The 27127-nt window shown below is 33.6% G+C and overlaps 2 protein-coding genes across 2 annotated transcripts; one reads left to right on the forward strand and one right to left on the reverse strand.

Annotated features, from left to right (window-relative positions):
* The first annotated feature begins 3710 nt into the window (after window positions 1-3710).
* LOC111419077 (putative uncharacterized protein DDB_G0282133) lies at window positions 3711-26485 on the forward strand. Its single transcript, XM_023051833.2, has 4 exons — window positions 3711-4013; window positions 4063-4374; window positions 4435-4667; window positions 18273-26485. Exons 1-4 carry the CDS (start codon window positions 3765-3767, stop codon window positions 26392-26394), a joined length of 8916 nt encoding a protein of 2971 aa, XP_022907601.2. The 5' UTR covers window positions 3711-3764; the 3' UTR covers window positions 26395-26485.
* On the reverse strand, window positions 9141-26728 carry LOC139429896 (uncharacterized). Its single transcript, XM_071196220.1, has 2 exons — window positions 26656-26728; window positions 9141-17430 (listed from the first exon to the last, which is right to left on the reverse strand). Exon 2 carries the CDS (start codon window positions 17418-17420, stop codon window positions 15948-15950), a length of 1473 nt encoding a protein of 490 aa, XP_071052321.1. The 5' UTR covers window positions 17421-17430; window positions 26656-26728; the 3' UTR covers window positions 9141-15947.
* Between the last annotated feature and the right edge of the window lie 399 nt (window positions 26729-27127).

Below are 27127 nucleotides of genomic sequence, written 5' to 3' on the forward strand. Positions count from 1 at the left end.
TCCAGATTCAGACCTATAATCGTAAAGTTTATGTCGTATAATGTGAGGCGGCTGATTTGGATGAATAAACGGCAGCTTAAGAATAAGAAGTTTTTCATCTCGGAGTCATTATCTGTACGTCGCCTTAGTTTATATCAACGAGCCAAGGAGGCTGTTGGAGTCCGGAATGTTTGGACTTCGGATGGTCGCATTTATGTTGCCTTATCCAAGGGAAGGAAGAAGGTAATACGGAATGAATCGGACCTTCGGAATTACCAAGATACCCAGGCTCCTCGCAGGATTGCTTCACGGAGTCAGGCTGTAAAGTCTGATTAATCAACCGATGTGTTTTCATGGGAACGGTGGTTTAATAATTATTTACCTTGTTGTTTTGTTTTGTTACCACTTATCATAACTCTATTATATACTGTAAATCACGCCGGCTATTTATGGTCTTCATTGTCTCTGCTGTGTTTTGTAAGCGACCCCGCCTGCGGTAAATTTTTATTTCTTTGAAGCTAATTTTTCTTTATTGTTAACTTACACTTCTTCTAATTTTCTCTTTTTTCTTCCATGGATACTAGTTATTCTTCTTCATCTGATTCTTCTTCTCCATTTTCATCCTCTTCTTCTTCTACAAGCTCGCTCTTGAATTTACCTCGGTTAACCCTCTCAAACTCCAGGGGGAATGCTGAGGCCGATGAACCGCATAAATTAATAGGGATTCCCCCGTCTAACCTCTTCTCTAATTTTACGAACTGCATCACTCTGTGTCATGTCAATGTCCAGAGTCTAACTGCCCACTTTAATGACTTTTTGATCACATTTGAATCTGGTATTTTTGACATAATCTTAGTGAGTGAAACCTGGCTCAAGCCTTCCCTACATTCTCCTATGTTTGTTCTTCCGGGCTATCGTCTTCTGAGAAATGATCGCGTGTATTCTAGGGGTGGGGGTGTGGCTGCGTATGTCAAAGATCAACTACAGGTTGACTCGATTGAATTGTCCGATGGATCTTCGCGAGCAATGGAATTCCTTTTGATTGAGGTTAAGTGTGTTAATGCTAAACTACTATTGGGTGTTTTTTATTGTCCCCAATGATGAATTACTTTGAGCAATTTGAGGATCTCCTTGAAAGACATAGTATATGCTATGACACCATAGTATTAATGGGCGATTTCAATACGTGTACATTGAGAGATGACCTGCGTAGTGATAAACTTCGATTTGTCACTTCTTCCTCAAATCTATCTATTATCCCTTCTCAACCAACCCATCACCTTCCTTCGTCCGACTCTCTGCTTGACTTGATCATCTCGTCTTGCACCGATAAGATTCTTGTTCACGGTCAACTACCTGCTCTGCAATTTTCCAACCATGATCTTATTTATTGCGCTGTCCAAGTCCGAAATGTAGTTTGTCCTCAGCGTAATCTATCTTACCGTGATTTCAAACATATTGACTATCAACAACTCAACTCTGATGCGCTGAGGATAGACTGGAAACCGTTATATCTTATGACGGACTTTGACGCGAAGGTTAACTATTTTAATAATAAAGTAACATGTTTGTATGACAAACATGCTCCGGTAAAGCAAAGGAGAGTGAAACATTTTCCTGCCCCTTGGTTAACTAATGATATTAGGGGTCTCATGAGCGAACGTAATAGAGCAAAAACGTTGTACAGACGTAACCCGTCAATTGATAACTACGACTGCAAAATGCAAAAATGCTAAAAAAAAATATTTTTATTGGAAATTATCTGTGTCGACACCAACTACATTTTGGAAGACCTTGCGATCTCTTGGCGTCACTGACAGCAAACTCATGCAATCCACTCCGGATCCTAACTTGTTGGCCAGCTATTTTGCCGAACCGCCGGTAACGCTTGACGCTACTCAGAAGTATTTGTAGCATGAATCATAGTATTCATCAATCCATTTCATTTGATACCTGGCTCGTGAAAATCGGATTGTAAATGACTGAATTACAGCTTGAGGCATTCTTGTGTGATAACCTCTATATACAGGGTGTCTTTTCTCTGCTCAAATTACATTCAAAATGGATGTATTGTACATCATTGGATTCAGAAAAAAAATCTCTATCTAATGACGTGACGAAAAATATACGGTGCAATTTGAAAAACAAAAGTTCATATTCGTTTGAAAATCAAGATGGCGTTGGAAAAAAATTATTTGTAGCATGAATCATAGTATTTATCAAACCATTTCATTTGATATCTGGCTCACTAAAATCGGAACGTAAATGACAGAGTTACAGCTTGGGGCGTTTTTTGTGTGACACCTGTATATAGTTAGTGCTATCTTGTTTGAAACCAATTTATTTATTATTTCTATTATAAAAGGGCCGATGAAAAACAATAGCAGACAAGCTATGTCTGCATTGACTCGGCTCTTTTTGATGATGCGCTGTTATTAAGTCCGGTTTTGTTGATAATTTCAGAGTGTTTATTATTTTATTTACTTTTATGTATTATTTTTTGTATTTTTTTTGTAGGCTTGTAAATTCTTTGTTGCATCATCAATAAACATATATATTATATATTATTACAAAGGGATGGATGAGGGGATGATTGGACCGAGGAGCCTTCCAGAGACTTTCATCTTCCAAAGATTCAATATTGAGTTTGTACATGTTTATTCTCATTTTGCAAAGCACCAGTTTGTTGATCACTGCCTATGTTAGCTACATTAAGTGTTCCCACATCGATTAAGTATCATCTGTAGTGTGATCGTTCTATTAATCATGATATCTATCACAAATTCTCACTTCCTTTTATTGCGCCACCTAAATTTATACCCCATCACGTGTTCAAAAAGGTACTATTGATTTTTTGGATTCTATCTTCTAACGATACTGACCTCGATTTTGAGTTTGACACCCTCGATCTAGATCCAGATATTGAAGATCCTGGTGTTTCCGAAGAACATTTCCTTGTTCTTGATTTGTCTAAAGGATTTTAACTTTAAAGTTCATTTTTTTTAATCGCAATTCTGTCACTTAAATTCCTTTTTCTCATTTGATCTTAGATTTTCCTAGTAAACTTGTCATTCAGTATTAGAAGAAAAATGTATCATGAATCAATAAACTTTAATGATGTCATCATATCACATTAGTGACGTCATCATTAGCAACGAATTATTTATTTTATCACCTGGATGCATAAATTATGAAATAATTATTATTATCGTAATTTAAATAGAGTATTTTAAAAATTTGATTGATAAAAGTGAAAGGATCCGAGAATATAACTCGATCTCAATATACTCAATTCCAATTTGAATCCAACCTACATACTTTATACACTCAAACAACCTACAAAGATTTTTTTTAATCTTAAAAACGCACGTGTAATCGATTGCGTAAATATGAGTCACTCGGGGCGGGTTGGTTGGTTTTAGAAAGAAAATTAGGACAAATCCGGTTCGATTCTAAATCGATTTAATAACATTTTCGATTATTTTTTAAACCAACCCCGACTAAAATCAACTTTCTCAAATCAAACTTATTTTATACCATAAATTATTAAATCTTATTACTATTAATTTTTAGATATAACAAGTATGAGTGAAACGAAAATATCTCTTACCTTGAGTATGTGCTCAAAAAGTGGTAGAGGCACGAAACGGACAAGTAAAAAAAAGAAAAAGTTACTCTTAAAAACCGCGTGTAACTAAAATAAGAGCACTTGGGTTGGGTTTCGGTCAGTTCCATCCAACATTTCGGACGGTGAACGTCTCAAAAGGGATGATTCATTTCAAAAAATGATTTTCCTTTTCGTTTTAAACTTAATTTTGGCGGCGTTAATTTCCGGTTCGCCCGACAATCAAAAATGTTTAAAAACCGTTTCAAACACAAAACTTTTGTGCTTTTATAGTGAAATAACGACTTTAAAGGGGTGCAAGTGTACGCACGTGATCGTTCCATCGACTCTCCAATCCAAAATCATCAACAAATTAAAAGAATCAAACCATGAAGTTAAAATTTTCGTCACAATCACCGAACTAAATCAAGTAAATACATTCATTTAAATTTAACAAGAATTATTTTGGTGTTTTTTAGCCGACGATTTCTTTGATTAAATCGTCAAACCCACACGGGTTAAATTTTAATTTAAACTCATTCGAGAAAATAACCTCCCCTAACGACATTTTAGACGTGATTACAACGCTTCGAGCCAAACTTAACGAAAAATTAGAAATAATCGTGACTGTGCCGTCGAAAATCGACGTTTTAGCGAGATTTTACGACTTTAAGCGATTAAAAAAGCTTGGGATTGAAGCTTTTGTGCTACAAAGTGATTTTTTGACTGACTCGAAAGCTGTTACTTTCCATCCTAGTCGGTTATCAGGACTTTTTGATGTCCAAAACACTGTGAGTTTTAATTTAATTTAATTTAACTTAGATGTGTTAATTAAAAAATTTTTTTTGTAGGATTCTTTAGTTGATTTAGTAACTAATTTAGGTTTATCGGAATCGAAGCTAATTATATCAATTCCAGTGCAAGGGTATCATTTTAAATTGAAGAATGAAACCGAAACGAGTCGGGGAAGCCCAGCGATTGAGGTTAAATCAATTAATAGGGATGAAATGTGCAAGAAAATTGGGGAATTTAGCGATTGGAAGGAAGGAAGGGATCAAGATTTAACCGGAGTTTATATTTATCGGTAAATTTTTTTATTAACCTTAATTAACCCAAAACACTGAAGTCTACAAGACCTTGATTATTAAAAATTAAAATATACAACGTATTAAACTTTTTTGCTTATTACATTTCCAAATTGGCTTGGAGCAATTGATGCAACAATAATTCGTTTTTCTCATTTTTGATGATGGGCAAATACTGCAAGTTTTTCTTTTTACAAGCTTGTCATCGTGAACATCCCAAAGAACAACATGCAACTTTTGTTAAAACATTTTTACGTTAATAACCTTCTTTTGAGATGTTTAAGCACCCCTTGAAAATAAAATCACAATTTAATCCGTAAAGAATACGTTACAGAGCGCCCTCTACCGGGTATAGTAAAACGGACTCCATAATCGTCTTTCTCATGCCAGAAAACCTCCGTATACCAAATTTGAATAGAATCGGTTGAAATACACGTGTAATATTAAATAAAAATCAATTGAAAAAATTAACTTAAACACCCTGTATATGAAGTTTTTGTTAATTTAAAAAAATCTATCGACTATTAAAGTCCTGCTACAAAAACCTGAAACACCTTGTATATACAGAATGTCCTGAAATTGCGTCTATATATTTAAAGACGTGATTCTACATCACTACTTTTTTAGAGTTATCTCAAATTATTATTATTTATTATTTTTACGTGACAAATATGATAATCAAAAGAAAAAAATGCATCAATCAATTCTGCGGAAAAAGATACATAAAAAAGGTACTACTTAGAGAATTGCATTAAAAAATGCATTAAACGATTTGCCGCATAAGTAAATGTACAAAATTTTCTCATCCAAATGTTGCCGAACTTGAATGCACAACTTTCTGGTGCTAGCCAAAGGATTTTCGTCTACTACATCCAATATCCTTTCTTCACCATCTGCGGCTCTGGTAGAGCGTGATCTTCTACAATTCACCCGATTAGGTTTAAAAGATCCTGTCTCAAACAGTCTTCTATGAACAGAGGCGGCGCTACTGGGGGGCGCCGGCGCCTTTTTAATGTTTTCTCCAACAATATCTTATCTTTCTTTTGCAGTATTTAGACCTGTTAGTAGTATCTAGTCTTCACAAAGCAGTATTTAGTCTCCACAAAGCAATTTTAGTCTTTAGAAGGCAGAATTTAGTGTTCCAGACGCTGTATTTAGACCTATCGGCAGTATCTAGTCTTCAGAAAGCAGTATTTAGTCTCCACAAAGCAATTTTAGTCTTTAGAAAGCAGTATTTAGTGTTCCAGACGTTATATTTAGACCTGTCGGAAGTATTTAGTCTTCAGAAAGCAGTATTTAGTCTTCTAGAAGCAGTATCTAGTCTTCTGCCAAAGTTATGTATGTTTTCTCCAAAATATTTTATCTTTTTTTTGCAGTATTTAGACCTGTTAGTAGTATTTAGTCTCCACAAAGCAATTTTAGTCTTTAGAAGGCAGAATTTAGTGTTCCAGACGCTGTATTTAGACCTGTCGGAAGTATCTAGTCTTCAGAAAGCAATATTTAGTCTTCTAGAGCAGTATCTAGTCTTCTGCCAAAGTTATGTATGTTTTCTCCAACAATATCTTATCTTTCTTTTGCAGTACTTAGACCTGTCAGCAGTAGCTAGTCTTCAGAAAGCAGTATTTAGTCTCCACAAAGCAATTTTAGTCCTTAGAAAGCAGTATGTAGTGTTCCAGACGCTATATTTAGACCTGTCGGAAGTATCTAGTCTTCAGGAAGCAGTATTTAGTCTTCTAGAAGTAGTTCTAGTCTTCTGTTAAAGTTATGTATGTCCAAAATATTTTATCTTTCTTTTGCAGTATTTAGACCTGTCAGCAGTAGCTAGTCTTCAGAAAGCAGTATTTAGTCTCCACAAAGCAATTTTAGTCTTTAGAAGGCAGAACTTAGTGTTCCAGACACTGTATTTAAACCTATCGGAAGTATCTAGTCTTCAGAAAGCAGTATTTAGTCTTCTAGAAGCAATATTTAGTCTTCTGCCAACGTTATGTATGTTTTCTCCAACAATATCTTATCTTTCTTTTGCAGTACTTAGACCTGTCATCAGTATCTAGTCTTCAGAAAGCAGTATTTAGTCTCCACAAAGCAATTTTAGTCTTTAGAAGGCAGAATTTAGTGTTCCAGACGCTATATTTAGACCTGTCTTCAGTATCTAGTCTTCAGAAAGCAGTATTTAGTCTTCTAGAAGCAGTATCTAGTCTTCTGCCAACGTTATGTATGTTTTCTCCAACAATATCTTATCTTTCTTTTGCAGTATTTAGACCTGTCAGCAGTAGCTAGTCTTCAGAAAGCAGTATTTAGTCTCCACAAAGCAATTTTAGTCTTTAGAAGGCAGAATTTAGTGTTCCAGACGCTGTATTTAGACCTGTCGGAAGTATCTAGTCTTCAGAAAGTAGTATTTAGTCTTCTAGAAGTAGTATCTAGTCTTCTGCCAAAGTTATGTATGTTTTCTCAAAAATATTTTATCTTTCTTTTGCAGTATTTAGACCTCTCAACAGTAGCTAGTCTTCAGAAAGCAGTATTTAGTCTCCACAAAGCAATTTTAGTCTTTAGAAGGCAGAGTTTAGTGTTCCAGACGCTGTATTTAGACCTGTCGGCAGTATCTAGTCTTCAGAAAGCAGTATTTAGTCTTCTAGAAACAGTATCTAGTCTTCTGCCAACGTTATGTATGTTTTCTCCAACAATATTTTATCTTTCTTTTGCAGTATTTAGACCTGTCAGCAGTAGCTAGTCTTCAGAAAGCAGTATTTAGTCTCCACAAAGCAATTTTAGTCTTTAGAAAGCAGTATTTAGTGTTCCAGACGCTGTACTTAGACCTGTCGGAAGTATCTAGTCTTCAGAAAGCAGTATTTAGTCTTCTGCCAACGTTATGTATGTTTTCTCCAACAATATCTTATCTTTCTTTTGCAGTACTTAGACCTGTCAGCAGTATCTAGTTTTCAGAAAGCAGTATTTAATCTTCTAGAAGCAGTATCTAGTCTTCTGTCAAAGTTATGTATGTTTTCTCCAACAATATCTTATCTTTCTTTTGCAGTACTTAGACCTGTCAGCAGTATCTAGTTTTCAGAAAGCAGTATTTAATCTTCTAGAAGCAGTATCTAGTCTTCTGTCAAAGTTATGTATGTTTTCTCCAACAATATCTTATCTTTCTTTTGCAGTACTTAGACCTGTCAACAGTATCTAGTCTTCAGAAAGCAGTATTTAGTCTCCATAAAGCAATTTTAGTCTTTAGAAGGCAGAATTTAATGTTCCAGACGCTGTATTTAGACCTATCGGCAGTATCTAGTCTTCAGAACGCAGTATTTAATCTTCTAGAAGTAGTATCTAGTCTTCTGCCAAAGTTATGTATGTTTTCTCCAAAATATTTTATCTTTCTTTTGCAGTATTTAGACCTGTCAGCAGTAGCTAGTCTTCAGAAAGCAGTATTTAGTCTCCACAAAGCAATTTTAGTCTTTAGAAGGCAGTATTTAGTGTTCCAGACGCTATATTTAAACCTGTCGGCAGTATCTAGTCTTCAGAAAGCAGTATTTAGTCTTCTAGAAGCAATATTTAGTCTTCTGCCAACGTTATGTATGTTTTCTCCAACAATATCTTATCTTTCTTTTGCAGTACTTAGACCTGTCAGCAGTATCTAGTCTTCAGAAAGCAGTATTTAGTCTCCACAAAGCAATTTTAGTCTTTAGAAGACAGTATTTAGTGTTCCAGATGCTGTATTTAGACCTGTCGGAAGTATCTAGTCTTCAGAAAGCAATATTTAGTCTTCTAGAAGCAGTATCTAGTCTTCAGAAAGCAGTATTTAGTCTCCATAAAGCAATTTTAGTCTTTAGAAGGCAGTATTTGGTGTTCCAGACGCTGTATTTAGATCTGTCGGCAGTATCTAGTCTTCAGAAAGCAGTATTTAGTTTTTTAGAAGCAGTATCTAGTCTTCTGCCAACGTTATGTATGTTTTGTTCTTGATACTGACAGCTACTTCTTTCTGGGGGGATAGACCATCATCTCTTTGGGAGCCTCTTATTATCTATCCGGATCTTCTACCACCCGGTACCTCATTTCTGCAGCTGTTACTTTGCTTTTGTGCTTATCCTGCATTGGCAAAATTTCCGTATTGGTGATTTCCTGTCCTGTGCAATAACAAGACAAGTCCATTGGTTTCTTGTTCATATAATCAATTTTTTGTTTTCTCTGAAGAGTAATTTCAGACTTCATGTGGACTTTGAACAATGTAATTCCTGTTTTTAACCTTCTGACCAAAGTATTCCCGACTATTCCCTTAAGTTTGGTTTTTCACCAGTATAATTCTTAAATTTTTGCTGAAGTATGGATTATGATTATTCCAGTATTTTTTAAGTTTTTTTACAAATCGTTTAATGCAATTTTTCTTGGAAACGACTGGTTTTAGAAAATTTTTTAAGTCGTACCTTTTTTACGTATTTTTTTCCACAGAATTGATTGATGCATTTGAAATGGCGGAAAAAATAAAGATAAAAGAAATATAGTATCTTAAATGCGCGCCCTACCTGATTATCATATTTGTCACGTAAAAATATCCCTATACATCAAATTTCGGCATTCTAAACCTTGCCGTTTTTGAGATAACGCTAAAAAAGTACTTTTGGAATGCCATCTTTAAGTCTTTCCCTTAGGAAGCATTTTCGGACCGGACATTATATAAACTTTTCTTCATGATTTTTGATGTAGAATCACGTCTTTAAATATATAGACGCAATTTCCGGACACCTGTATATACATTTTCCCATTTATGATATAAACTTGAACATGGATTCATACAATCAATAATAATATTGTTTATTCAATAAAAAAAATACAAAATATTAAAAAGAAAATAAAGAGGGAATATACATTTTATGGAAAGATAACAAGGTAAAGAAAAATATAGTAATAATTCCTGAATAAACATAGAATAGAAGTTAAAAGAAGAAGCAATAAACTTAAATTGTTACCGCTTGTATGTGGTTTTTCAATCAACTCATTGGTGCAGTCTAGGTTGGTGTAATTTGTCCTATTCTTTGTGCTCATTGAATTAGATTAGATGCTGATCATTTTAGAAAAAAAAAACGTCGTCCCTCGTGGAATGTCCAGTTTTTTATTTGTTTCTTCACTATGGCGTCACTCAAGTTGAAATGCAACAATCCTTTTATTTCTGGGGGCATCGGATAATATAGTTTTGGTGCTATGTAATTTAGGCTACGCTGTCCTATTCTTTTATTACATTTTGGAATGGTCTACTTGAATCATTAACTGACTATGTCTGCGTACGTACATCAACACTTTCTGACTATACAGGGTCATCCACGACGACCGTCCATTAGAACTTTACAGGATTCTGGTCAAAATACAAATTTGAAAATTCAGATTTAAGTATTATCAATTGCGTTCTCTTCGACTAAAATATTTTCAAATATCTAACACTTTCGGTTATACCGGAAGTCGCCACCTACTTTATTTTTTTAAATGGAACACCTGTATATTTTTACATATTTGGATTTGTCTGTTTTCAAGATTTATGAATGACTTTACTTTTTGCAATTTGATTCGGCCGTTCTCGAGTTATTCAAATTTTTCTAGAAAAATCTGCTCCAGCAGATATTTGTTAAAAAAATCAGAGAACACTCGATTTTTGGGGTATCAATTTAGGATTCAGAACATGCTTAAGCAACATGATGGAGTATGTTTTGGTGCCGAGTATGGCTGTCTAGAACGTTTGGCCACTTTACTATGGCACGTTACCTTTTCGAAACTTGGAAGTACCATAACTTCATTTCTTTAAATGGCACCCTCCATATTTTATTACTTAGTCGTCTTCGGTGTCTCATTTTACATCTTTTATATGCGATATGTCCTATACCTAACATTTATAGTTTGGGAAATAATTAGGGTTTATTGAAAAATGCACACAAATATCGATCCTCACAAGGGAGTAGTAAACAACTTTCAGGTGTCTTTTATCTAGAAACTGTGCCAGGTATCTCAATCTGCTTGTTAGTCCTCTAAGTTTCAACATAACATTGTAACACTGTTACAATGTTATCAGTCTGTAAATCCCAACGTAGATGTGTTGATCAATAATTATGCCTAAATATTTTACCGATGATGGTTGTGAAGTAAAACTTTCCAGATCAATAACAAGATTTCCCAATTCTGGCAGATGATTGCTATATGAAGCGAAGGACAGATATTTCAATTGAAACCATTTTTTGACTATTGTGAAATCCTTTTCAACTTCCATCTTTAGTTGTTCCTTGGATTGGGATCTATAAAACCCCTCAGATTAAGGATTCATTAAACCATTTGTGTAAATGCTGAACAAGAAAGGCCCCAAAACTGTGCCTTGTGGGACACCATATGTAGTTGTTTTTGTTTCGCTAATCACACCATTTGTAGTAATCATTTGTTCGCGATCTGTTAGATAGTTTTTAAGTATGTCGTATACGTGACCTCTGATCCCGTAGGGGTACAGCTTTTTTAGCAATATTTTGTGAAAAACCGTGTCAAAAGTTTTTTCATCCATAGTTTCCTGATTAAGGCACAGATTGCGTCCTCCGACAATTTTCCTTCTTTAAAGCCAAATTGGTTAGGTGAAATGACATTATTTTTATCAAAAAACAAGACTATGCTTTAGAATTTTTTCAAACAACAGAACGTTGAAATTAATGTTATTGGTCGATATTGGTTTTATTACTCCGATCTTTAATGCCTTTGGAAAGTAACCAGCAGCAAAACACCTATTTATAATTGCAGATAGTGGATATCTGTGACTCTGATTAAAGTTTCTGCACTTATTTCATCGAAACCAGGGGTTTCTTTAGTTTTAGACTTTTAATTGATTTCAGCAACCTCCAACTAGTTTGATTCAGAGAGGTATATTGAACTTTGTGCATATGTAATGTTATCCTGAAAATATTCTATTATGTACTCTATTCCCAATTCACTGAAATAGTTATTGAATTCATCGGCCATCTTCTTATCTCCAATCACTACCCCAGCCTGTACATTAATCTGTGTTATTTTGGTTTCAGTTTTCTTTTTGTTACAAATATCATTAACACAACTCCACAGGGCCTTTGTTGACCTCTTGCTTCTATTTATTGCGGTTTTTATGCTATTTTTCAATACGTCTATAAATTTCTCGGTAATAGTGTTCAAGTCACTTATTTCGCTTATAAAATTCCAATTTTCCAACCTTAATTTCTCTCGCACCTCTATGTACTTAATGAATGATTTACACAGTCTTTTCCATAATGTTTTCCGAACGACTTGCATATCGTTTGCCAACTTATTTTGACAAAATAGTAGTCTAATCAAGAATTACTTACTCTTCTTGTGGTCTCATTAATATATGATACAAAGTCGAAAGTATAAATTATAGTTTTGTATTCCTCTACATCAGGGTCATTTTTTTCTAAAAGGTCTGTATTAATGTCTCCCGTAATGATATGTGTGTATTTTTTACACTTCGAAAGATATTCCAACATTTCGTTGACAAATTTCTTTACAGATCCGCTAGGATGCCATATTGCAGTTAATACTATGTCTTTAGTAAGGTTAGTAATGTGATTCTGAACGACTGAACAACTATAGGTAAAAGCATTGCTTATGTAGACAACCACTCCGTCATGAGCGCTCAAGTTTCTGTAATTATAGACGATGTTGTATCATCCTTCAATTGAATAGGTACAGACATCAAATTTAGCGACTTCGGAAACCTTTGAAGACTTTTTAGCCTTTGGAGACATGAAATATTTTAAGACTCAAGTGGTTTGAAATTTCATTGAGGTTGCCGAATTCCAAGGTTTGATCGAGAATTTCAGACCTAACAGTATCAACATCATAATCCCTAATAAAGTCATCCCCTTAAAGGCAGTTTTATAAAGCTGCCTCTTTTTGTATATATAAATGAAGTGGTGTGAGACCGAGCAGCGCTTCCTTCCAGTTCCTTCTGAGGAGCCTGGGGCAGATCTGGTTAGCCATAATGCCCTTTTTCCTCACCTTGTCTATGTGGGAGTTCCAGTTTAATTTACTGTCTATTATTGGTATTACCCCTAGGTATTTAACTTTTCTTTTGAGGTTAATAGTTTTGCTTTCAATGGAGGATGCTCTCCATTATAGCTTCCTTCTCTGAATGAAAAAGATATTTCATATTCCGATTTTGTTTGGATTGATGCTGAGCCCATTGCTTCTGCATCAGATACTGGTGAGTACTAGGGCTTTCTGTATTAATTGAGTTATGATTGTGTCATATTATGTCGTATTATACTAGGGTGTAAAATACAGCTAATACAAGCTAACATTTTGTTTTGCGCTTAGCGCTATAATTAGCGCATTTGATGCCGAGAATATCAATTCCTGACTTGGTATGGTTGTAATATTCAATTATTTTTGGCTTTATTTCTATTTCTCTTTTTACTGTTTAAACCTGTTCTCTTTCACCTTGCCAACATCTTAAAACTAAAAGTTCCTACACTACACTCTTCCCTTCTTAACTAACGAACATACATTTTTATACATACACTACGTCACAATCGTTTGTAGTCTCTTTGATATCAGGAATTGGGGTTTCACTCACAGTTGCGTCTTGAATTTTGGTTTTGAATCGGATGCATCGGATTCACGCATGCACCCTCCATTTATATAATGAAAAACTGAAACTTCCACTGGAGTTCTTTCCTTATAAAGATTTTTGATATCATATTCAAAAATTTTTTTTTAAGTTTTTCTACATGAACTAAACTTCTTATTCCGTTTGTTAAAACAAAATATGTCAATTCACTGTGTTTATGCAATATTTTTCCTTACAACCATTTCTCTTCCTCTCCTCTCTTACTTTTTACATAAACTAACTCCTCAGGTTCATATTTTATTCTTGTTTTACCAATTTTTCTTTTAATATTGCTAGTCTTGTTCTTGGTCTTCCTGTTGTTGTTTGTGGAGTGTTTCGATAAGCAAACAATATGTTGTCTTACTGATGTTTTTATATGTTTGATTCCCTTTTGTTGACAAAAGTCTTCAAACTTCATTGAAATCAATTGCAAGTCCATTATCGGATACTAACTACTCAGAAAGATCATATCTAGGAAATACTAAACGGAGATACTCTAATAGTAGCCTCTTCATCAAGTTTATTTCGACCCATTTTGAAAAGAATCGATCAAAATTAAAAAGTCATTTCCCTTTTTTGGCGTAAAATCAATGTGAACTCTTTGAAATATCCTAGTCGTCTTTTGCCAATTTATTTCTAACGTAGGACTTGCATTTTGGGCCTTTTGACAAATGTCATAACTTCTTATTAATGTTTCTAGATCAAAATCTATTTTTGGCGATCGGACGAACTTTTTCTGGAATAATGACTCTTCTACCCCAAAACAAACAATTCTTGTCTAAGGAAATTTCAGATTGTCGAAGTAAATATGGTTTTATTTGATCATTATCTGCATAATTTTTCCAGCCATTTAGTACATTGTCATAAACTTTTCATATTTCTCTAAATTAATCCCACTCTTCTCCAAATCAAGCCCACCTTTGTATTAGAGCAGCAGCAAAACTTGGTAAGGATTTATTTGAAGCCTCCTTTTCCAGTTAAGAATAATTCTTTTCAACATTATTAAGCGTTCTAGATCCAAAATATATTGGTTTTTCGAAATCATCCATTTGTGCCAACACTGCACCAATTCAATACCTTGTTAAAGCGTCACATGTCAAAATTAATGGTTTATCCATGTCATAAATTGTAAGAACCCCAAAATTTTGTAACATCTTTTTACTCTCGTTGAAGCATTCATCACAACGTGTATATCATGAGGTGTAAGAGCTTTCATGATAACTGCTATTCCTTCAACTAACGAACTTTAAATCCAGCTTTATGTAGTTGTTTAACACATTTTCTACGTTTCTTTTCCCGCAAATTAAAATATCATCAATATAACACACCGCGTTATCTGCATCTTTCAATACTTTATCCATGATTGCTTGAAATATTGATTGGACCATTGATGAGTGCTAACAGTTAATAATTCTTGTGCTCTTGGAAAAAGTTCTAATTGTTGGTATGTATTTGATAAAACAAGATACATTTTGCCATCTTTTAATTTATTAAAAATCTCGCCTGTAATGATATTATGTCATCTGGTTTCAGTGTTTCTTCTTGGTTCAGTTGATGTTGACTGAAAACCATTTTTGCCACAATATGTGACTTCGTCGGATTCAGTTTCTCCTTCCACAACATTTGCTTCGAGATTCACCCTAATAGTAGGGGAAGGTAGGGCAAGACGGGGTACTTAAGCACTTAAACATTTTTTGTAGTCGTAAGAAATGCTCAATAGAAATACGAGGTAATACAATTAAAACTTCAGTATTTCTGAAGTTAATTTCAAAAATTAGGACCAAAAAATATTAGTACTTATAATAGAAAAAAAGTTTTTTTCAGGGTTTTCCAAGTACCCCATCTTACCCTATAGTGAGGGCAAGATGGGCTACGCAGGAAGGGCAAGATGGGGTGGCTCAATAATAGGAAATGCATAGGTTTTTTAAATTACTTTTACAGATTTATAAAAGATTTATCTTAATAACGTATAAAAAGACATTATGTACACATTTTCAAACGTAAAATAAGTTTGAAATAAGTTTTTTTATTTCAATAACTAAAAAAAATCTTGACATTGTTTGAAAAAAATGTTCAAAAGGATAATTATTTTAGTCGCAAGTAACATTTAGTTTGTGTTATATGAAAAGTTACGGATTTATTATTTAGTTCTCATCGTCCTTTTGTAAGCAAAATTCACAGATATGGTGTACCTCGGCATCCTCGTCCTCCTCTCCTGCACAAGAACAGTGAGCCCACTTCTTGCAAGAGACGCATGACATCCATCCTTCTGTAGACTGAGAATAGAAATGGCCACAATACAGACACGCAGTGTCATCCTCTTCTGACGTGCTTCCTTCTTCGTTTTTTTCTTTTTTTAACTTTTTTGGCAGGTTAGTCATTGTTTTTTTATGTTTCCCACTTTTTCCTTTACGAATAAACAGAGATTTTTTAACATTCTTCTTAGAAGCATTCTTCACTTCTGCATTCTTTCCTTCTGCATGCTTTCCTTCTTGGTCCTTCTTTTTACCGGGCTTAACTTTATTTGCACTGTCTAGAAGCTCTTTTTTGTAAGGCGAGCTAGTTACAACAACAGTTTTTCCTTTTTTGTGGCCTGATTTCCAGATGTTTTTCTTTCCGCAATGAGGAACAGGAACAATTTGTTCAGGAGAAACCGCAAAGGATCTTAATTGATAGGTGTTGTTCTTGGGAGCTTGTTGGTTTGTGGTGTGGTTATTGGAGTTACTATTATTCCAATGTGAGCACCCAGGTTCAGCAAACGCATCTTGCTCTTTAGGTCCGGCTTGGTTAACAGTACCATCGTTTGTCTGTGTATAACCTGCTTACGCGAGCCATTTGAAGCACTTCCTTGGTCACTATTGACAATAATGTTAGCGGCTTCACTTGTAATTAAAGGAATGTCTGTTGTGATAGAAGCTTCAAACACTGAATCTGGGAATATATTTGGTTCGTAAGAACAAATTTCGTTTTTTTTGAAACCATTTATCGCCGTCAACATAGTTGCAGCCCTGAGAAAGGCTTTGCCCAAAATCTCGGCAATTTGAAACATGGTAACAACTTTTCCTGGATTTGATCGTAGCCAATTCGTCAATTCTTGATCGTAGTATGTGCTAAGAGGCTTCATGAATGAGACATCTAGAGGCTGAAGCCTGTCGGTGCAATGAGGTGGGAAACAGAGAATGACCACACCATTAGCCCTTGCTTTATCAATTATGGTCAGACTCTGTATATGAGTTGAATGACCATCCAACAATAGCAGGACTGGTTTCTCCTTGGTTGCTTGAGAAAATACAATAAATTTATCGAACCATTTCTCAAAAATATCTTTCTGCATCCAGCCAGAGACATGGCATTCTGCCCACATTCCAGGTGAACAATTGTTCAGTAATTCTGGCTTCATTCGCTGTCGAGGATACACTAACATGGGTGGCATAAAACCTCCAGCTGCACTCATGCAGAATTCAACAGAAACAGTTTTCCCTCTTTCGGCAGATGATAATGAGCCTACTTGTTTCTTCCCTTTTGTTGCCAGTATTTTGGAAGTATTCTTTGAAACAGCAGAAATCCTACTTTCATCGCAGTTGTAGATTCGATCTGCTGTAAATTTGTGCTGATCATATACTTCCCCTAATAAACCAAAGAATTGGGATACATTAACTTTGTTAAAAGCCATGGCCCTAGCTGCGGAGGTTTGCTCAGGTTTCCTAAATGATAAACTTGGGTTTCCTCTAAGCCAATCCTTTCCATCTGATTCCTTAGTCTGGTTAAAATTATGCTGCTTGTTATTTCTCACTGCTAACTGGTATGCCAGCCGATTTACCTCATTAGCAGTCAAACCAAATAAACGGTTTTCCATAACCTTAATATAATCAACCAATTCTTGTTCTTCTTCTGGGGTAAATACACCTTTCAAAGGCCCCAGTTGGTCCTCAACATTAAAAGATTCAACTTTTTCAACCTCATTCATTTCTGATTTAAATTTTTTAACCTTGCGTTCAAGTGTTGTTTGAGGGACCTGAAATGTCGTTGCTGCTCGATAATATCCCATTCGGCCGTTGACCACTTCCGTGACAGTATTTCTCATAGATTCTTCACTCCATGAACCCCGCTCCGTTTTCTTTTTATATGTCCGAACCATTTCCTAGAACCTAAAAATTGTATTAGATATTATACTGGTATTATGTGCTATTTTATATTAGGCAAGACGGGGTACCCCATCTTGCCCTCCCACTGAGAACCCTGTCTTGCCCCCAGGGACAATTTTTGGGTTAGGTTAACATTATAGAACAAAGGATTTATTCTATTAGGTTATTTCATGCGTTAATTTATTCCTAAAGAAACGCTTTATCTGATGATAATACTTAATAGTACGATAAAAAATTACTTCACTTACCTTTTCACGTCTAAAAACAACGAAAAATTACATCAGCACAGGTGAAAAACACGTTTTGATGCGTACACTCCGAATGGTTTGTTCGAAATGGCTGCCAGCTCTATCCGACACTCACACAGCAACGGCCTACTAGTCAACTATTTTCCACTAGGTTGCTACACCTTCCGTGGCAGCAATTGCAAAAGCCCCGTCTTACCCTCTACCCCGTCTTGCCCCGCTCTCCCCTATCATATCTGGGTTCTATGCCCAAGAAGTCATCATCTGATATAAAATATAATCAGAATCTTGGTAGGAATCATCTGCTACTTCATCACGTTCTTCCTCTGATAAATATACACTCCTTTCGTTAGCCAACAACATCTCGTGTATCTTATTTTCAAAATCTAGATCATTCAAATTTATAATCTGCTAGGACCTGGTTTATCCATAGCTGCTAAATATAAAACTAGTTTTACACTACTCACATCACACTACACTATGTCAATTCAAACTGTAAGGTATATATGCGCATACACTCTGCGCATAGCGTAGGTCTGCTTGACCTATGTTTGAGGTTAAGGATTAAAATCACAAAATAAATTTCTTTTTTTTTTTTAGCAAAACCGATTGGATTTCATTCGAGGACTCAATCAGCATCGACATCAAAGCAAAATACGCCCGAATTCGCGGATTATACGGTTTGGCACTAAAAGATTTATCACAAGACCTCTCACCAAACTTAAACTGTCAGAATCAAACGTCAATTTTAGACGCCACCTATCGGAGTTTGTCGAAACAACCCCGAGCGCCAAGAGGCGCCATCTTGCAAAGTTTAAAGCGCGAAATTGTTTATAAAGAAAACGATTTAAACTTTGAAGTTAATAATAACCTTCCGTGCCCCCATCAAGGTTATTTCGTAAACCCTGAAGATTGCAACCGATTTTATCGCTGCGTACAGTTCTACCAACCAACGAAAAACAACCCAACCTCGAAAAATTCGTTCACAATTTTCCAATTTTCTTGCCCTTCCGGTTTAACGTTCGACGAACGTTACGAGGTATGCACTTGGCCTTTAAATCTTGAAAACACCACCAGGTGTCATGGTAGTAGCGAAATCGCGCCAAAAAAACAATTTAATTGTCCATCGGAAGTCGGTTTTTATGCAGATTTAAGCGATTGCAGATGGTTTTATGCGTGTTTAGATCACGGATTAGACGATCATTTAACCGCGTACGAATTTCGATGCCCGTTTGGGTTAGTTTTCGACGAAGAAAAGTTAATGTGCGAGTGGCCTTGGATGGTTGCGAGATGTTCTTTTGAATCAACATCAATTAATATCGATGTTTATGGCGGAAATTCAAAAGAATCAATTGGAATTTATGGCGGGTTAAATACTTATGATGGATTAGGTGTTTTAAAAAGCGTTAAATTGGTTGAATTTGATGATCAAAGCAAAAATGTGGGAAATTTATATCAAAATAATTTGAATTTGAATCAAAATTATGGCTCAAACATAAAAAATGATGGTTTTGAGGTTAATTTGGGTCAAAAGTTTGATCAAAATGGAAAAATTAATTTGAATTCAAACATTGGCCAATTTGGGGTTAATTCTGGCACCTATGGGGTTAATTTTGACAAAAATGTGAATGGAAATGTTCAAAATTATGGCTCAAACATCAAAAGTGATGGTTTTGGGGTTAATTTTGGTCAAAAAGTTGATCAAAATGGAAGAATTAATTTGGCGGGAAATTTGAATTCTAATCTTGGTAAATTTGAGGTTAATTTTGATAAAAATGAGCATGTGAATGTTCAAAATTATGGCTCAAACATTAAAACTGATGGTTTTGGGGTAAATTTCGGTCAAAAAGTTGATCAAAATGAGAAAAATTCGAATATTGGTCAATTTGAGGTTAATTCTGGCGCATTTGGGGTTAATTTTGATAAAAATGAGCATGGGAATGTTCAAAATTATGGCTCAAACATAAAAACTGATGGTTTTGAGGTTAATTTCGGTCAAAAAGTTGATCAAAATGAGAAAATTAATTTGAATTCGAATATTGGTCAATTTGAGGTTAATTCTGGCGCCTTTGGGGTTAATTTTGATAAAAATGAGGATAGAAATGTTCAAAATTATGGATCAAACATCAAAACTGATGATTTTGGGGTAAATTTCGGTCAAAAAGTTGATCAAAATGAGAAAAATTCGAATATTGGTCAATTTGAGGTTAATTCTGGCTCCTTTGGGGTTAATTTTGATAAAAATGAGAATAGAAATGTTCAAAATTATGGATCAAACATTAAAACTGATGATTTTGGCCAAAAAGTTGATCAAAATGAAAGAATTAATTTGGCGGGAAATTTGAATACCAATATTGCTCAATTTGAGGTTAATTCTGGCGCCTTTGGGGTTAATTTTGATAAAAATGAGCATGGGAATGTTCAAAATTATGGCTCAAACATAAAAAGTGATGGTTTTGGAGTTAATTTCGGTCAAAAAGTTGATCAAAATGAGAAAAATTCGAATATTGGTCAATTTGAGGTTAATTCTGGCACCTTTGGGGTTAATTTTGATAAAAATGAGCATGGGAATGTTCAAAATTATGGCTCAAACATAAAAAGTGATGGTTTTGGAGTTAATTTCGGTCAAAAAGTTGATCAAAATGAGAAAAATTCGAATATTGGTCAATTTGAGGTTAATTCTGGCGCCTTTGGGGTTAATTTTGATAAGAATGAGGATAGAAATGTTCAAAATTATGGCTCAAACATTAAAACTGATCGTTTTGGGGTTAATTTCGATCAAAAAGTTGATCAAAATGAGAAAAATTTGAATATTGGTCAGTTTGAGGTTAATTCTGGCTCCTTTGGAATTAATTTTGATAAAAATGAGGATAGAAATGTTCAAAATTATGGATCAAACATCAAAACTGATGGTTTTGGGGTTAATTTCGGTCAAAAAGTTGATCAAAATGAGAAAAATTTGAATATTGGTCAATTTGAGGTTAATTCTGGCACCTTAGAGGTTAATTTTGATAAAAATGAGGATAGGAATGTTCAAAATTATGGCTCAAACATTAAAACTGATGGTTTTGGAGTTAATTTTGGCCAAAAAGTTGATCAAAATGAAAGAATTAATTTGGCGGGAAATTTGAATACCAATATTGCTCAATTTGAGGTTAATTCTGGCGATTTTGGGGTTAATTTTGATAAAAATGAGCATGGGAATGTTCAAAATTATGGCTCAAACATAAAAACTGATGGTTTTGAGGTTAATTTTGCTCAAAAAGTTGATCAAAATAAGAAAATTGATTTGAATTCGAACATTGGTGAATTTGAGGTTAATTCTGGCACCTTTGGGGTTAATTTTGATAAAAATGACGATAGAAATGTTCAAAATTATGGATCAAACATTAAAACTGATGGTTTTGGAGTTAATTTCGGTCAAAAAGTTGATCAAAATGAGAAAAATTCGAATATTGGTCAATTCGAGGTTAATTCTGGCGCCTTTGAGGTTAATTTTGATAAAAATGAGGATAGGAATGTTCAAAATTATGGCTCAAACATAAAAACTGATGGTTTTGGGGTTAATTTTGACCAAAAAGTTGATCAAAATGGAAGAATTAATTTGGCGGGAAATTTAAATACCAATGTTAATCAATTTGAGGTTAATTCTGGCACCTTTGGCGTTAATTTTGATAAAAATGAGGGTAGGAATGTTCAAAATTATGGCTCAAACATTAAAACTGATGTTTTTGGGGTTAATTTTGGCCAAAAAGTTGATCAAAATGGAAGAATTAATTTGGCGGGAAATTTGAATTCCAACATTAATCAATTTAAGGTCAATTCGAATGGTTTTGAAGTTAATTTTGGTCAATCAAATTCCGATAAAAATTTGAATCAAAATGATTTGGCGGGAAATTTGAATATCGATAAAACGGATCAATCTTTTATTTTAGACACCCAAGAGATTCCAAGTCCAAATAAAAACCTTCTTGATATCAGATATGGTAAAACCTTTGAAGGAATTAATCAAAATCAAGGAAATTTCTATTCAAGTCATCCAAATTTAGTCCCAAATTCTAATCGAAATGTATTCGAACCAAATTCAGGAGAAAAATCTCAAAGTTTTAACAACTTTGGGTTCTTTAATGGTGGATTTTCAAACGGATTTAATGCCAGAAAGACTGTTGATATAATCGGCGGTGGTTTTTCGGCGGTTAAAACATACAAAAACGAACCAATTTTAACCAACTTAGAAGGAATTCCACAAAACCCACCGATTCAATCGATCCATCCGATTATTCCAACCGTAAAAACGGTTCATCTCCCAGAAAAAGTCGATTTGAATCGAGGTGGAGTCATCGCCAACATCCCACAACTTCAAATCAACGTGGATTCGCCCCAAAATGACCATCGTGAAGGATATTTTTACGAAAAGCCCAAAATTAAATTTGAAGAGGGCGAAAAGGTATTAGATAAAAATAAGGCGGATTATGAAAGGATTCAAGGAACGCTTCAACAAATTGAGTTGAATCACGATTTTGGACAAAAATTGGTGCATTTTGATCAAGTTCAATCGAATATTGAAGAAAATTCGGATCAAAACGTCAAAATTGATCATTCTAACCTTAATTTAGATCAAACTTTTGTTCAGAATCGGCCAGCTCATATAAATGTAGATCATGGACAAAATTTTGATCAAGTTGAAGATCAAAATGTCAAAATTGATCAATCTAACCTTAATTTAGGTCAAGGTGGTGTTAATGTTGAGGAATATAAGCAAAATCGACCGAAATTAGTGCATGTTTATACAAATGTAGATCATGGACAACGTTTTGATGGAGTTAAATCGAGTTTTGAAGATCAAAATGTTAAAATTGATCAATCCAACCTTAATTTAGGTCAAGGTGTTGTTAATGTTGAGGATTATAATGAAAATCGACCGAAATTTGTGCAAATTCATACAAATTTAGATCATGGACAACTTTTTGATCAAGTTAAATCAAATTTTGAAGATCAAAATGTCAAAATTGATCAATCCAACCTTAATTTAGGTCAAGGTGTTGTTAATGTTGAGGAATATAACCAAAATCGACCAAAATTAGTGCAAGTTTATTCAAATGTAGATCATGGACAACGTTTTGATCAAGTTAAATCAAATTTTGAAGATCAAAATGTCAAAATTGATCATTCCAACCTTAATTTAGGTCAAGGTGTTGTTAATGTTGAGGATTATAATGAAAATCGACCGAAATTTGTGCAAGTTCATACAAATGTAGATCATGGACAACGTTTTGATCAAGTTAAATCGAATTTTGAAGATCAAAATGTCAAAATTGATCATTCCAACCTTAATTTAGGTCAAGGTGTTGTTAATGTTGAGGAATATAACCAAAATCGACCGAAATTTGTGCAAGTTCATACAAATGTCAATCATGGAGAACGTTTTGATCAAGTTAAATCAAATTTTGAAGATCAAAATGTCAAAATTGATCATTCCAACCTTAATTTAGGTCAAGGTGTTGTTAATGTTGAGGAATATAACCAAAATCGACCGAAATTTGTGCAAATTCATACAAATGTAGATCATGGACAACGTTTTGATGAAATTAAATCGAATTTTGAAGATCAAAATGTCAAAATTGATCATTCCAACCTTAATTTAGGTCAAGGTGTTGTTAATGTTGAGGAATATAACCAAAATCGACCGAAATTTGTGCAAGTTCATACAAATGTCAATCATGGAGAACGTTTTGATCAAGTTAAATCAAATTTTGAAGATCAAAATGTCAAAATTGATCATTCCAACCTTAATTTAGGTCAAGGTGTTGTTAATGTTGAGGAATATAACCAAAATCGACCGAAATTTGTGCAAATTCATACAAATTTAGATCATGGAGAACGTTTTGATCAAGTTAAATCAAATTTTGAAGATCAAAATGTTAATATTGACCATTCTAACCTTAATTTAGGTCAAGGTGTTGTTAATGTTAAGGAATATAATCAAAATCGACCGAAATTAGTGCAAGTTCATACAAATTTAGATCATGGACAACGTTTTGATCAAGTTAAATCAAATTTTGAAGATCAAAATGTCAAAATTGATCAATCCAACCTTAATTTAGGTCAAGGTGTTGTTAATGTTGAGGAATATAATCAAAATCGACCGAAATTAGTGCGAGTTCATACAAATGTAGATCATGGACAACGTTTTGATGAAATTAAATCGAATTTTGAAGATCAAAATGTCAAAATTGATCAATCTAACCTTAATTTAGGTCAAGGTGTTGTTAATGTTGAGGATTATAATGAAAATCAACCGAAATTTGTGCAAATTCATACAAATGTAGATCATGGACAACGTTTTGATCAAGTTAAATCAAATTTTGAAGATCAAAATGTCAAAATTGATCATTCCAACCTTAATTTAGGTCAAGGTGGTGTTAATGTTGAGGAATATAACCAAAATAGACCGAAATTTGTGCAAATTCATACAAATTTAGATCATGGACAACGTTTTGATCAAGTTAAATCAAATTTTGAAGATCAAAATGTTAATATTGACCATTCTAACCTTAATTTAGGTCAAACCATAGTCGATGTTGAAGCAAATTACCAAAACCCTCCTAAAACGGTAGAAATTCATTCAAATCTCGGCCAAGATCAATATTTAGATCAAGGCCAGTCAAATTTTGAACAAAACTCGAATCAAAACGTCAAAATTGCTCATGCAACTTCACATTCTAACCTGAATTTAGGTCAAACTACTTTTAATGTGGAAGATCGACCGCAATTTGTGCGAGTTCAATCAAATCTCGATCATGGACAACATTTTGAACAAGATCAATCGAATATTGATGATAAAAACGTCAAAATTGATCATTCTAACCTCAATTTAGGTCAAACCATTAAAGTAAATGATCAAAATCAGCCTAAAGCGGTGGAAATTCATTCAAATCTCGATCAGGGTCAATATTTGGAGCAAGGTCAATCAAATTATGAACAAAATTCGAATCAAAATTTCAAAATTGATCATTCTAACCTCAATTTAGGTCAAATCATTTCAAATATTGAAGAATTTGATCAAAAAATATCAAATATCGGTCAAAGTCGACCCAGTAATCAAGATTTTGATTATAACTCGAATCAAAACGTCAAAATTAAGGATGATTTTGGCCAAATCACTTCTAACGTTGATGAATTTCATCAAAATTCGAATCAAGATGTCAAAATTGATGAATATTTGGGATATGAATCGAGTTTCGGGCAAAAATTGAATCAAAACGTCAAAATTGACGCAAATTCTAACGTTAATTTTGACAAAAATAAGGAGGGTGGTCAAATTTATTCAAATGTTGATCAGTATTTTAATTTAGAGCCAGTTAAAGAAGTTCCTTTCGTCAAAACCACAGCATATCAAACTGGAAATACGGATCAATTAAGTTTCGAACAAAAATTGAATAAAAATATCAAAATTGACACGAATTCTAAGTTAAATGTTGGTCAAGTTTATCAAAATCAAAAAGTTGTTGATCAAAATCGTGTTGTTATAACAGAAAAACCTTTTTATCATCAAATTAATCCTATTTTGGTTGAAAAGCCTTCAATTTTGATCTCATCAACTCCAAAACTTCATTATTTACAACCAGTTACTCAAATTCCTTTCGTTACAACAACAATATATCAAATTGGAAATAAAAATATCAAAATTGAGTCGAATTATGATCAAACTAAATCAAAATTGAATCAAATTCAATTAAATCTTGATGATGAAAGTGAAAAATCATTAATTTTGATTAAAAATGAACCAAGTCAAGATTATTTACCAATTAAAGTAGTCAAAATTAAAGAAAAAGTAAAAGATTGTCCAGATGAAATAGAATTAAATCAAGAAAATCAAAAAGTTGTTAAAACTACTTCAAAACCAAATAGAATTGACTTTTATAATAAAAATAATGAAGAAGTTAATCAATATTTAATCGAAACAAGTAAAAATAATCAAAGAGGGAATAAAAAAGTGATTGAATTTTACGAAATTGATCAAGAAAAGCTAAAAAATCAAGATAAATTTATAGAAATCGATGAAAATAAAGAACAAAATCAAGGAAATCGACGAAAAGTAACCAAAATTACTAAAATTAATAAAACCAACCCACAAACTAATTCGATGTCTTCAACAAACGATTTTAATCCAATTTTAACATTAAAATTAGGAGCCCAATGCACTTGCGTTTCAAATCCAATCATAATAAAATCAAAACCCAACAAAAACGATCGAATTAATCTCGAATCGGATCAATTAGATCTCAACAAAATCAATTTAAATCGAAATAACCACCGAAAAAGACCCAATTTGAATCAAAATGACACTTCAAACGTCAAAAATGACAAATTTGAGGTTACTTCTGCACGGAGTAAAATGGTTAGGCAAAAATTAAATCAAAAATTAATTGATGATGACCAAAAAGTTATTCAAAAACCATTTAATCGTTACGGTCCTGGTGGATTACGTTCAAACGAAGAAACCCTCCAAGGAATTGATTGTAAACGACCCGGATTATTTAGACACCCCACTGAGTGTTCGAAATTTTGTTCGTGCGTTTTTGATTCGAAAAAGAAACGGTTTAAATTGTACATTTTTGATTGTCCCGTGCATTTAACGTTCGATCAAACGCTGAGTGCTTGTAATTGGCCGGGAAAGGGGCCGGCTTGCGTTAAAAACACTTTAATTACCGTCGATTAATTTATACTCGTGTTCCAATTAGGTTTAAGAATAAAACTTTATATGTAAATAAGTAGATTAAGGTTAAATAAAGACGATTTTATTAAAAAAAGACGATTTTTAATTAATGTCAAAAAAGTGACACATAAAAAACCTGCATTACCGATATTTACTTTTTTTAAGTTATTAAATAAAAAAGGGGATTTTTGCTATTTAAGCAAATAGATTGAGGTTAAATGAAGTTGTTGTAAGACGATAAATTGAGTAAAAGTTATTATTTACCTTAAAAAAAGCCGAAATCCTTGAAGAATTAGAACTGCACTTGAACAACGAAGATCTGTCAAAAAGTGACTGCGCGTGCTTCATTGTGGTTTAAAGCGCCATCTATTGACTTAATCATAAATTTTATATTAATATTTATTGAAATAAAATAACAATTAATGTAGAATGACCTAAAAACGAATTAAGAAGTTAATTTGGGTTAATTTAAATGATATAAATATAATAATTAAAAATGAAATTTGTAATGACAAGAATGAAATGTAAAAATTTTTCATGGTGTTAAGCGCCATCTATTGACTTAAACCGTAACTTTATTAAACAAATTAATTTAATTTTAATTGAAATAAAAACAAATTAAAGGAAAATTTACTTATAAATGAGTTTAAAACTTAATTTGGGTTAAATATTGTAAATGTAATTAATAAATATAATAATAAAAATGAAATTTGATTTGACAGAAATAATAAGTTAT

The sequence above is a fragment of the Onthophagus taurus genome, chromosome 5 (genome assembly GCF_036711975.1).
Source record: "Onthophagus taurus isolate NC chromosome 5, IU_Otau_3.0, whole genome shotgun sequence".
Lineage (NCBI taxonomy): Eukaryota > Metazoa > Arthropoda > Insecta > Coleoptera > Scarabaeidae > Onthophagus > Onthophagus taurus.